The 12,098-nt window shown below is 38.9% G+C and overlaps 1 protein-coding gene across 4 annotated transcripts in view; it reads right to left on the reverse strand.

The window, feature by feature from the left end:
- Positions 1–12,098, reverse strand: part of SWAP70 (switching B cell complex subunit SWAP70) — a 150,975-nt gene that overhangs the window by 41,351 nt on the left and 97,526 nt on the right. For 3 of the 4 annotated variants that reach the window (XM_019975353.2, XM_070803690.1, XM_019975352.2), the window contains one exon: positions 11,953–12,093. The exons of the other annotated variant lie outside the window; for it this stretch is intronic. In XM_019975353.2, coding sequence (XP_019830912.1) covers positions 11,953–12,093 — 141 coding nt within the window. The remainder of the gene's footprint in view (positions 1–11,952; positions 12,094–12,098) is intronic. 4 annotated transcript variants of the gene reach the window in all.

The following is a 12,098-nucleotide window of genomic DNA, read 5'->3' on the forward strand; positions in this document are numbered from 1 at the left end:
AACTTAAAAGCTCCTGCACATAACAAAAAGAAAAAAACACAACCCATCAACATGGGTGAAACAGTTCTTGCCATCCTAGAACTTACACTCCAGGGGAGTAATAAGATATCAAACTATACAGCAATAACACAACCACCTATATGGTGAAAAGAGTGGCAAAAAAGAAAAGCACAGAATGTCACAAGTGTATATTACAGGAAAGCTGGTTAGGTCTAGAATGGGTGGGGTGCTACCTGGAGAAACCTCCCTGAGGAAGTGACAATCAAGCCGAGACCTCCACATGATGGTGGAGGAAACCTCACAGCAGAGGAAGCAGCCTCTGAAGGCTCTGTGGCAAGAAGGGGCTTAGCAATCTGAGGAAGGCCAAGGTGGCTGCCCTGAAGTGAGCAAGAAGGAGGGGAGAGAAGGCTAGAGAGGCTGCAGAAGCCAAACTGAACATGGCCCTGTGTGTCATGATAAAGATGCCGGACTTACCGAAAAACAACACAAGCCACTGAAGGGTATGCACTCAATATCCAATGTTACCTCAATTGAAATAAATCCATAAATTGAAATGGTCTCTAGGCCCATTCAAACTATAAAAGGTCTAAAAATCTATGATTCCATACTCTATCTCATCTACAAGAACAAACTGGCTCCAAAATTCTAGTTTGTATCACATATATTAAATCAATAGTCTCACATTTAATAATAATTGCTGCTAGTGGTTTCAAGGTGTCCAAACCGAAGATAATTTCCAAGAAAGAAATATGTAGAGTGGTTCTTATTTTTACATAAAATTTTTACTTTACATCAAGATTCATACATATGAAGAATAAGATACCACCTCAATTCTGATTCAAAGTATTAAAAGTATTTACAAAACTAAACTCACATGTTCTCTAAACTAGAAACTTCATACAAACCCAGCTCAAGACTAAAGTTCTTGTGGAACAGAAACAGTTCTCAAAAGACAGGGAAATTGGTCAATTTAGTGCTTTAGAAACAGCAGAAATTTTTCTCAGAAAGCATTCATACTCTTTGATCAATAATTCTATTTAATTACTTGTTGTTCAATCAATACTTGTTCAATCAATACTTGTTGATTATCCTAACAAGAGATCCAAAATCAGATAAAGATTCACCTAGGATAGTCACTATTATTTAAAAGAGTGGGGAAAAAAATAAAAAGTCCACCAAAAAAAGGCATGGTTGTAAAGTACAAAACTATTACACAATCACTGAATACCACTTAGTACTTGGGTGACCTTGAGCAAGCATTTAACCCAAGGCCCATCTCCTCATCTTTAAAACGGTGGTAATGATGGTACTTAACCTACAGAGTTGACATAAAGACTTTATTAGAACACCTGTTTAAAACATTTAGTATCTGAAACACAATAGACTCTAAATAAATAGTAGCATCTTTATACTCAAGGTTTTTTTAAAAAATTCAATGACATGGGACAGGCAATATTAATGCTAAGTGTTCAATACGATCCCTTGAAAAACAATATATAAAAACACTTTAAAAAATAAAGACTTGGAAAAATAAATAAATAAATAAAGACTTGGGAATTCCTTGGCAGTCCACACTTTAACTGCTGAGCATGCGTGTGCAATCTCTGGTTGGAGAACTGTGATCCCACAAGCCAGACAGTGTGGCCACAAAAATAAAATAAAAATAAAAACTCAAAACAAACATATCAGAATGCTAACAGTGACTGCCTCTGTATGTTAAACTATGGATGATACATATTTTCTTAATAAGTTTTTTTCTTAATTTCAATAATACCCTTTTATTACCATTACAATAAAAAACAAATTTTAAAAACAGAATTTTATATTAATTATCAGTGAGATGCAAATCAAAACACAGTAAGCTATGTACTTCATATCCACTGGAATGGCTATAATAAAAACAAAATGCTGATGAGGATATGAAGACACTGGACCCCTCAGCCGCTGCTGGCAGAAAGTGAAATGCATAGCTGCACTGGAAAACAACTTGACAGTTCCTCAAAAGGTTAAACACAGAGCTGCCACATAACCCAAATTTCATTCCTAGGTATACGACCAAGAACTGAAAACACACCTCCGCACAAAAATTGAACATGCATGCTCACAGCAGTAAATTCATAACCGAAAGTGGGAAGAAAACAAAACATCCGTCATCCAATGAATGTGCCAACAAAATATGGTATATCCATAGTGGAATATGTTTCGGACATGAAATGAAGTAGTTATGTGCTACCACATGGATGAGCTGTGAAACCCTGACGCTAAATGAAAGAAGACAGTCGCAAAGGTCATATGGTCCCAGTCACATGCATGAGTCCAGACAGAGGTAAATCCACAGAGGTAAGAGTAAATCCATACAGGTGAGAAGCAGACTAGCGGATGCCTACAGCTGAGGGGGAGGACAGTAAGTGCTAATGGATACGGTTTTTACCACCAAATTATATCTCACTAAAGTTGCTATCTTAAAAAGGAGTACTTCTGGGAATACCCTGGCACTCCAGTGGTCAGGACTCTGTGCTTCTGCAGGTGGCACAGGTCTGATCCCTGGTTGAGGAACTAAGATCCCACATGCCCCACACTGCAGGCATAAATAAGTAAGGTGATTCTCCCTCTTGATTACTGTAGTAAAGAACTGACACTTTAAAAAAACATAAGATTTCTGTAGACTACATCAGTTTTATATTGTTGGCCATGGTGTTCAATGACATAAAGTCATTCATACTTCTCAGTATGGAACCTCTTCAGTCACTCAGAAGTTTTTAGTCCTGTATTACTTTGCAAACATGATGAAAGAGTCCAACTTGGCCATTGTTCTAAATTAATACTATGTAACTTTCAAGCAACAGTCAAAGAAAAAACAACACAGGCTAAAGGATAAGAAGAAAGAATCATATAAAAGCCTGGTTTGGGGAATTTAAGAGCAGCACCCTTCCTATCAGGCTTCCCAGTGACACTAATGGCAAAGAACCCACCTGCCAACGCAGGAGACTTAAGAGAGGCAGGTTCTGTCCCTGGGTCAGGAAGATCCCCTGGAGGAGGGCATGGCAATCCACTCCAGTATGTTTGCCTGGAGAACCCCACTGACAGGGGAGCCTGGCGGAATCGGTCCATAGGGTTGCAAAGAGTCGGACACAACTGAAGCAGCTCAGCACACACGCACGCACCCTTTCCTATTACATGATACTTGTTAGGTATACATTGGACAACATTTTGAGTGCTGAAGGTAAGAGAAATTTGAAAACTCATTTTATGGTAGAACTATAACTAAGGGACAGTAAGCATTTGGGAAGAAAGTATAACGTCCAGCCTAAGAAAACAGAATGCAGACTGCTAGAGAGAAGAAACATTATACTGAACAAAAATGGCTCTCTTTGTGTATTTTTCTTTTGCATGTGTGTGTGTTCCCAAAACAAAATTAAAACAAAAACAACAACAAAAAAAGGACTACATTAGAAAGCAATAAATCCCCCAATTAGGACTTGGCTTATTGACAAAGGATTACTGGTTTTTAGTCAAATAGCCCAGACCAACCTTTAATGTGTAGAATCAGGGAAAAGAACGGACAATGATTTGGACGAAGAAGCCAACTAGGCTATTAAAGCTCATGAAAGGTTTAGATTGCCTCATAACACGCTGAGGCAGAACTAGTTTGTTTTTTTTTTTAATTAATTACGTTGTGCTGGATTTTGTTGCTGCACACAGGCTTTCTCCAGTTGCAGCCAGTGGGAGCTACTCTTCATGGTGGAGCATGGGCTTCTCACTGCAGAGCACAGGCCCAGTGGTGAGTGGGCTTCACCAGTTGCGGTACACAGGCTTAGCTGCCCCTCAGTATGTGGGATCTTCCCAGACCACAAATTGAACCCATGTCCCCTGCACTGGCAGGCAGATTCTTATCCACTGTACTACCAGCGAAGTCTCAGAACTAGTTTCCAGTGTAGTCTACTGGGGCTCAAAATTTTAAAAGTAACAATATACCACTTTCTTCAATTATTCATTGTCAGAAAATCCAGGCACAGTGTTTTTTTGTCCCAAAAAGGTGGGGAGGAGCTCACAAACATTCAAAAATTCTTCCTGGATGTTTACAGAATCCTATTCTTTACTTAAAAAAAAAAAAAAAAAAAAGGAATTCAACAAACAAGAAAAAAGTTAACAATCAGCAGAAGCAAAATATTCAATACATGAACACACAAAATCATCATCTGAAGTCTCAGGAAAGCTGAAAATAAATTCTATCAATGTGAAAAACAACATGAATTATTCCCTCTGAAGAAGCAAATACAGAAACCAAAAGGAAAAATTATTTTTTGCAAAGCAAGTTTCATTATAATTTATCTCTTGGTCTCAACCCCTTCTGAGTAACTCTCTTAGGCGAAGGCAGAAAAACCTCTCAAATAATTGGGGTGGGGGGTGGGCAGGGGAGAAATGACCAACCTGAACACTGAGGAACACCAGATACTGAAGAAGAAGAAGAAAAGTTACATTAAAACAGTTGAGAAAGAACCTAAGGGTTCTGACGCTGGATGAAAGAGTTTGAGATGATGAGAATAGTTTTTAAACCACTTTCCCCTAGCCCCTACTATACATCCAGTAACTAGAAAAGTATTAATTCTGCAAAGTAGTAATTAATCCCTCAATAGTACATACAGGTAAAAGTACTCTGGTCTAGAAGTGAAATAGCTTAAGTTCAAAACCTATCTACCCCTTATTAGCTATGTTCTCTATTTCCTCCTGAGTTAAATGGGGATAAGAATTCCAGTTATGCATCATAGGATTAGCAGGAGGATCAAATCAGACCGTGTGTGTGTGTGTGTGTGTGTATGTATAAAAGCACATATTGCAAATGTTTAATCATCATTTCATATATTCATTACATAACTGATGACAATCTTTAAGTTTTCTGTTAACACTCTTCAGTCACTACTGGCGTTTTTTTTCAACCAAGTTTCAAAACAAGGCACCAATCCGCTCAATTTAAACCCACACCATGGAAACCTCGGCTGCTTTATTTGGACTGAAAGCCTGGCAAAATTCCACTCCAGGTGGCTAAGCAATAATAAACAAGGGCTCACTGTTTCATCACATCCTCACTTGCTCTGTGAATAAGATTTTCCCCAAATGTAGTGGCTAATTTTGGACTTCTTAAATAGTGCTATAGTCGCTCAGTTCAGTTCAGTTCAGTCTCTCAGTTGTGTCTGACTCTTTGCAACCCCATGGACTATAACACACCAAGCCTCCTTATCTATCACCAACTCCCAAAGCCTGCTCAACTCATGCCCATTGAGTTGGTGATGCCATCCAATCATCTCATCCTCCGTCGTCCCATTCTCCTCCCTTCAGTCTTTCCCAGAATCAGGGTCCCTTCCAATGAGTCAGCTCTTTGCATCAGGTGGCCAAAGTACTGAAGTTTCAGCTTCAGCATCTGTCCTTCCAATGAGTATTCAGGACTGATTTCCTTTATGATAAACTGGTTTGATCTCCGTGCTGTCCAAGGGATTCCCAAGAGTCTTCTCCAACAGTTCAAAAGCATCAATTGTTCCACACAGCTTTCTTTATGGTCCAACTCTCACATCCATACATGACTACAGGAAAAACCACAACTTTGACGATACAGACCTTTGTCAGTAATAAAATAATGTCTCTGCTTTTTAATATGTTATCCCAAAGAAAGGCAATGCCAAAGAATGCTCAAACTACCGCACAATTGCACTCATCTCACATGCTAGTAAAGTAATGCTCAAAATTCTCCAAGCCAGGCTTCAGCAATACGTGAACCGTGAACTTCCTGATGTTCAAGCTGGTTTTAGAAAAGGCATAGGAACCAGAGATCAAATTGCCAACATCTGCTGGATCATCAAAAAAGCAAGAGAGCTCCAGAAAAACATCTATTTCTGCTTTATTGACTATGCCAAAGCCTTTGACTGTGTGCATCACAATAAACTGTGGAAAATTCTGAAAGAGATGGGAATACCAGACCACCTGACCTGCCTCTTGAGAAATCTGTACGAAAGTCAGAAAGCAACAGTTAGAACTGGACATGGAACACCAGACTGGTTCCAAATAGGAAAAGGAGTACATCAAAGCTGTATATTATCACCCTGCTTATTTAACTGATATGCAGAGTACATCATGAGAAACGCTGGACTGGAAGAAACACAAGCTGGAATCAAGATTGCCGGGAGAAATATCAATAACCTCAGATATGCAGATGACACCACCCTTATGGCAGAAAGTGAAGAGGAACTACAAAGCCTCTTGATGAAGGTCAAAGTGGAGAATGAAAAAGTTGGCTTAAAGCTCAACATTCAGAAAACGAAGATCATGGCATCCAGTCCCATCACTTCATGGGAAATAGATGGGGAAACAGTGGAAACAGTGTCAGACTTTATTTTTCTGGGCTCCAACATCACTGCAGATGGTGACTGCAGCCATGAAATTAAAAGATGCTTACTCCTTGGAAGGAAAGTTATGACCAACCTAGATAGCATATTCAAAAGCAGAGACATTACTTTGCCAACAAAGGTTCGTCTAGTCAAGGCTATGGTTTTTCCTGTGGTCATGTATGGATGTGAGAGTTGGACTGTGAAGAAGGCTGAGTGCCGAAGAATTGATGCTTTTGAACTGTGGTGTTGGAGAAGACTCTTGAGAGTCCCTTGGACTTCAAGGAGATCCAACCAGTCCATTTTGAAGGAGATCAGCCCTGGGATTTCTTTGGAGGGGATGATGCTGAAGCTGAAACTCCAGTGCTTTGGCCACCTCATGCGAAGAGTTGACGCACTGGAAAAGACTCTGATGCTGGGAGGGATTGGGGGCAGGAGGAGAAGGGGACGACAGAGGATGAGATGGCTGGATAGCATCACTGACTCGATGGACGTGAGTCTGGGTGAACACCAGGAGTTGGTGATGGACAGGGAGGCCTGGCGTGCTGCGATTCACGGGGTCGCGAAGAGTCGGACACAACTGAGCAACTGAACTGAACTGAACTGAGGTTTGTCATATAGTTTCTCCCCCAGTTACAAAACTTTTAAATACCTGAATACTAAAACAAAGAACATTTTAAAACTTTAAAGCTCAGGATGTTTAAAGAAAGTTACATCAAGGAGAACAAAATGTGGTATCAGGGTACAGCACCTCAAGATATTCAACCATGTCTCTCTACCCAGTCTTCCAGCCCACACAAATTCTAGCACTGAAAAACCGCAATTTCCAGGTTTCTGAGACTTTCCCGGTATGTTCCATATATTTTAATAACAGACATAATTCTGCTTTTTTTTTTTTTAATTTTTAAGTTCAAACACATGCACACAGCAGGTCATCAAACATTTGCCAAATATAAGACATATTTACTGTGTGAACTGTTTCTGGTTTTTTTTTTAATTTTTTATTTTATTTTATTTTTTAACTTTACAATATTGTATTGGTTTTGCCACATATCAAAATGAATCCACCACAGGTATACATGTGTTCCCCATCCTGAACCCTCCTCCCTCTTCCCTCCCCATACCATCCCTCTGGGTCGTCCCAGTGCACCAGCCCCAAGCATCCAGTATCGTGCATCGAACCTGGACTGGCGACTCCTTTCATATATGATATTTTACATGTTTCAATGCCATTCTCCCAAATCATCCCACCCTCTCCCTCTCCCACAGAGTCCAAAAGGCTGTTCTATACATCAGTGTCTCTTTTGCTGTCTCGTACACAGGGTTACTGTTACCATCTTTCTAAATTCCATATATATGTGTTAGTATACTGTATTGGTGTTCTTCTTTCTAGCTTACTTCACTCTGTATAATAGGCTCCAGTTTCATCCACCTCATTAGAACTGATTCAAATGTATTCTTTTTAATGGCTGAGTAATACTCCATTGTGTATATGTACCACAGCTTTCTTATCCATTCATCTGCTGATGGACATCTAGGTTGCTTCCATGTCCTGGCTATTATAAACAGTGCTGCGATGAACATTGGAGTACACATGTCTCTTTCAATTCTGCTTTCCTCAGTGTGTATGCCCAGCAGTGGGACTGCTGGATCATAAGGCAGTTCCATTCCCAGTTGTTTAAGGAATCTCCACATTGTTCTCCATAGTGGCTATACTAGTTTGCATTCCCACCAACAGTGTAAGAGGATTCCCTTTTCTCCACACCCTCTCCAGCATTTACTGCTTGTAGACTTTTGGATCGCAGCCATTCTGACTGGCGTGAAATGGTACCTCTCTGTTTCTGGTTTTGATTTTGGTTTAAATAAACTGAAATTTTTTAAAAAGTAAAAATACAATGAGGTTGTAGTATGTTTTAAACACATGTTTATAAAAAGAGGGAAGACAACAAGTTTTTGTCTATTTCTTTAAAGTCCACAATGCCAGAGTGCTAACATATATACTTTAGGTGAAAAAATTAGGGATCTAGGCATTGTTTGTCCTAGAGGCACAGAGAAAGGGGGTCCTTTGGGTTTGACGGTCCACTGCAGACTGTCTTGCTTCTAGTTCATACAGCCTGCTGCTGCTGCTGCTAAGTCGCTTCAGTCGTGTCCGACTGTGACCCCACCAGGCTCCGCCGTCCTTGGGATTCTCCAGCTAAGAACAATGGAGTGGGTTGCCATTTCCTTCTCCAATGCATGAAAGTGAAAAGTGAAAGTGAAGTTGCTCAGTCGTGTCGGACTCTTCGAGACCCCATGGACTGCAGCCCACCAGGCTCCTCCGTCCGTGGGATTCTCCAGGCAAGAGTACTGGAGCCTACACGTGATTAAAATAGGTACTGATCGAAAAGGAGGGGAATACGCCTAATCTGACCCCTTATGTGGGATCTGGGCAGGCTTCATTTGCTAACCACTTATCCTGTTGTTGTTGCTGTTCAGGTGCTGAGTCATGTCCAACTCTGCAACCCCAGGGACTGCAGCACGCCAGGTTTCCCTGTCCTTCACCATCTCCTGGAGTTTGCACAAATTCATGTCCACTGAGTCGGTGATACTATCTAACCATCTCATCCTCTGCCACCCTCTTCTCCTTTCGCCTTCAATCTTCCCCAACATCAGGGTCCCTTCCCATGAGTTGGCTCTTCACACCAGGCAGCCAAAGTATTGGAACATCAGCCTTTCCAGTGAATATTCAGGGTTGATTTCACTAAGGACTGGTTTGACCTCCGTGATGTCCAAGGGATTCTCAAGAGTCTCCTTCAACACCGCAATTCCAAAGCATCAATTCTTTGGCGCTTGGCCTTCTTTATGGTCCAACTCTCACATCCATACATGACTACTGGAAAAACCATAGCTTTGACTAGACGGACCTTTGTATGAAAAGTGATGTCTTTGCTTTTTAATATGCTATCTAGATTTGTCACAGCTGTTCTTTCAAGGAGCAAGCTTCTTTTAATTTCAGGGCTACAGTCACCATCAACAGTGATTTTAGAGCCCAAGAATCTAGAATCTGTCACTGCTTCCACTTTTTCCTCATCTATTTGCCAGGAAGTGATGGGACCGGATGCCCTGATCTTAGTTTTTTGAATGTTGAGTTTTAATCTAGCTTTTTCATTCTCCTCTTTCACCCTCATCAACAGGCTCTCTTGTCTTAGGGGCTGTTAATGGAATATAAACGTTCTCACCACTGCAGTTGTATTCAAAACCTCTTGACTTTTATTTAAATTAACGCAGAAATATCAAATGGTAAACTCAGGATTCTGAAGTTGTTTTAACTAACCATGGCTAAGACAATTTAAGAGAAAGACAAATACTATATGTTCTCAGTTTTATGTAGAATATTTAAAACAATGAACTTAAGGAAATAAGAGAATAGGATGGCAGTGGTCAGGGGCTGGAGAGAGGGAGTGGGAACGGGGAGATGCTGATCAAAGTGTACAAACTTCCAGCCGTAAGGTGAAAAAGATCTGGGATCTACTGCACAGCATTGTGTCAATAACTAACAATACTGCAATATATAGAAACAATTATACAGTTTATATATAATTTGTTTAAAATTTTATCATGATATAATTCACATACCAAAAAATTCACTCTTGAAGTGTACATTTTAGTAGTAGTCAGTATATTCACAGGTTTTACAATCATCATCACTATCTAACTCGAGAACATTTTTATCACCCCAAGAAGAAACTTCAAACCCATCAGCAGTCACTCAGCATTCCCGCTTCCCTCCACCTCTGGCAACCACTAATCTATTTTGAATCTTCATGTGTTTGCCTATTTTGGACATTTCATATAAACTGGATCATACAATAGGCGGTTTTTGCAAGTTTAAGTCTTACATTTCATTTTGGTGTGGTTTTTCCCTCTGCAGTTTCTTTTCTAAGAAAAGCATGACCAAGGCAATGTTTTATATTTATATAAACATACACACACATACAAATAAAGAGCATAAATTGTATTGTTGAGGCTTATATAAAATAATAGATATAGGTACAAAGAACACTACCTAAATGAACAGACTCTAGTTTTGACAGTCTTTGCTGCAAAATTTCTAAAAAAATAAAATGTGATTTAAAAAAAAATGCTGACCAACATTTTGGCATTTTCCAAACCAATAACTTAAATTATTATTATACATTTTAGTTATTGTACTTTGGTATTATAAAAAGATACTAAATTATAAAAAGAATTTATACATATAAATAGCTATAAAAATTTTTTAAATCATAGGAAAAAATATGTCAGTAGTTATGGTATTTAGGTGATTGGAAAGTAGGCTTTATAATGTATTTTATTTTTAATTTAAAGGTATTATCACCGTCACTTTTTGAAAGACATTTTTAACATATACCCCCAAAATTCATGCTATATATTATAAATAAGCAAAAGTAGGAGCTCCCAACCCTTAATGTGCATATATGATTACTTTTCATATCTAAACTAAATGTACATAATATGGAAAGATGACAGTAATATATTGCTTAGTTAAAAAAACAAACTGAACTTTATGTAGCACGATCCTATTGGGACAGAAATAAAACACTATGTACTGTATAGGTGTGTGTTTGCATGCATATAAAAGGGTCAGCAAATAATTAAAAGTGGTTACTCCTAAAGACTCAGACTAAAAAGGGAGTTCACTTTTTATCTCATATATTTTTACTAAGTGCCTATTTAACAATAAGCCAATTTATGTAATTTTTTAAGACTTTACTTAATTAGTTTTTTTGGCTGCATCTTGCAGTATATTAGTTCCCCAACTAGGGATTGAACACAGGCCACAGCAAGTGAAACCATAGAGTCCTAACCACTGGACTGCCAGGGAATTCCTATCTTTCATAACTTTTAAATCACAAATGTTTTTAATTAAATGTGCCATTAATTTAGATGATTTTCTTCAAAAAAAAATGAACATTATATCTAACAATTTAATGTGTCATTTTTAATTATCCAAACCAAAGGAGACCTCAAATGAGGCAGAAAATACCAGTAGGTTATATTTGGCTTCCAAACACCTAATAGTTTATAGCATCCTTAGTTAAAACATAATAGAGGAAACATCCATGTGGTACCCAGAAAAGTCCAGGATGAAAACTTTGCTGTATAGTATCTATAAAGTATAGATATTTTACCACATCATATCCATGCTTTAATAATTCTGGTACATGTGGAACCAGAATTCAAAACAAAAAATCATATATCAAATCCATGCTTTAACAATTCTGGTACATGTGGAACCAGAATCTACAAAGGAAAAAGAAAAGCTCCCAAAGAGAAGACAGGTGCAGATTAACACAAAATACAGTTCTTAATTTCAAAAAAAGAGCCAGTTGTAAAAGTATCAAACCAAGGTTTAGAAGACACTGGAGAAGAGAGAGAAAGAGGAAGCACTGTCAGTCTCTTCTTTCATTCTGATTTATCTCGAGATGCTTCACAACTAAACTCCTTAGGGAACTCACCAACAAAGATGTGTGGGGCCCACTTGTAATGTGTAACTTGAACACCCGCTATAAGCAGGAAGAGGTTAGAATCATACCTTTTCCAAAATGAACTTGTTTAAATAAGGCATGTAGCCCTGATTGGAGACAGGTCCCTCGTCATCATCCCTGAAGTGCTCTTCAAGGGCAACGGGGTCATGTGGAACCTTCAGCACCGTGCACAGGTTATGGGAGAGGACCTATA

This window comes from Bos indicus, chromosome 15, assembly GCF_029378745.1.
Source record: "Bos indicus isolate NIAB-ARS_2022 breed Sahiwal x Tharparkar chromosome 15, NIAB-ARS_B.indTharparkar_mat_pri_1.0, whole genome shotgun sequence".
In the NCBI taxonomy this organism is placed as follows: domain Eukaryota; kingdom Metazoa; phylum Chordata; class Mammalia; order Artiodactyla; family Bovidae; genus Bos; species Bos indicus.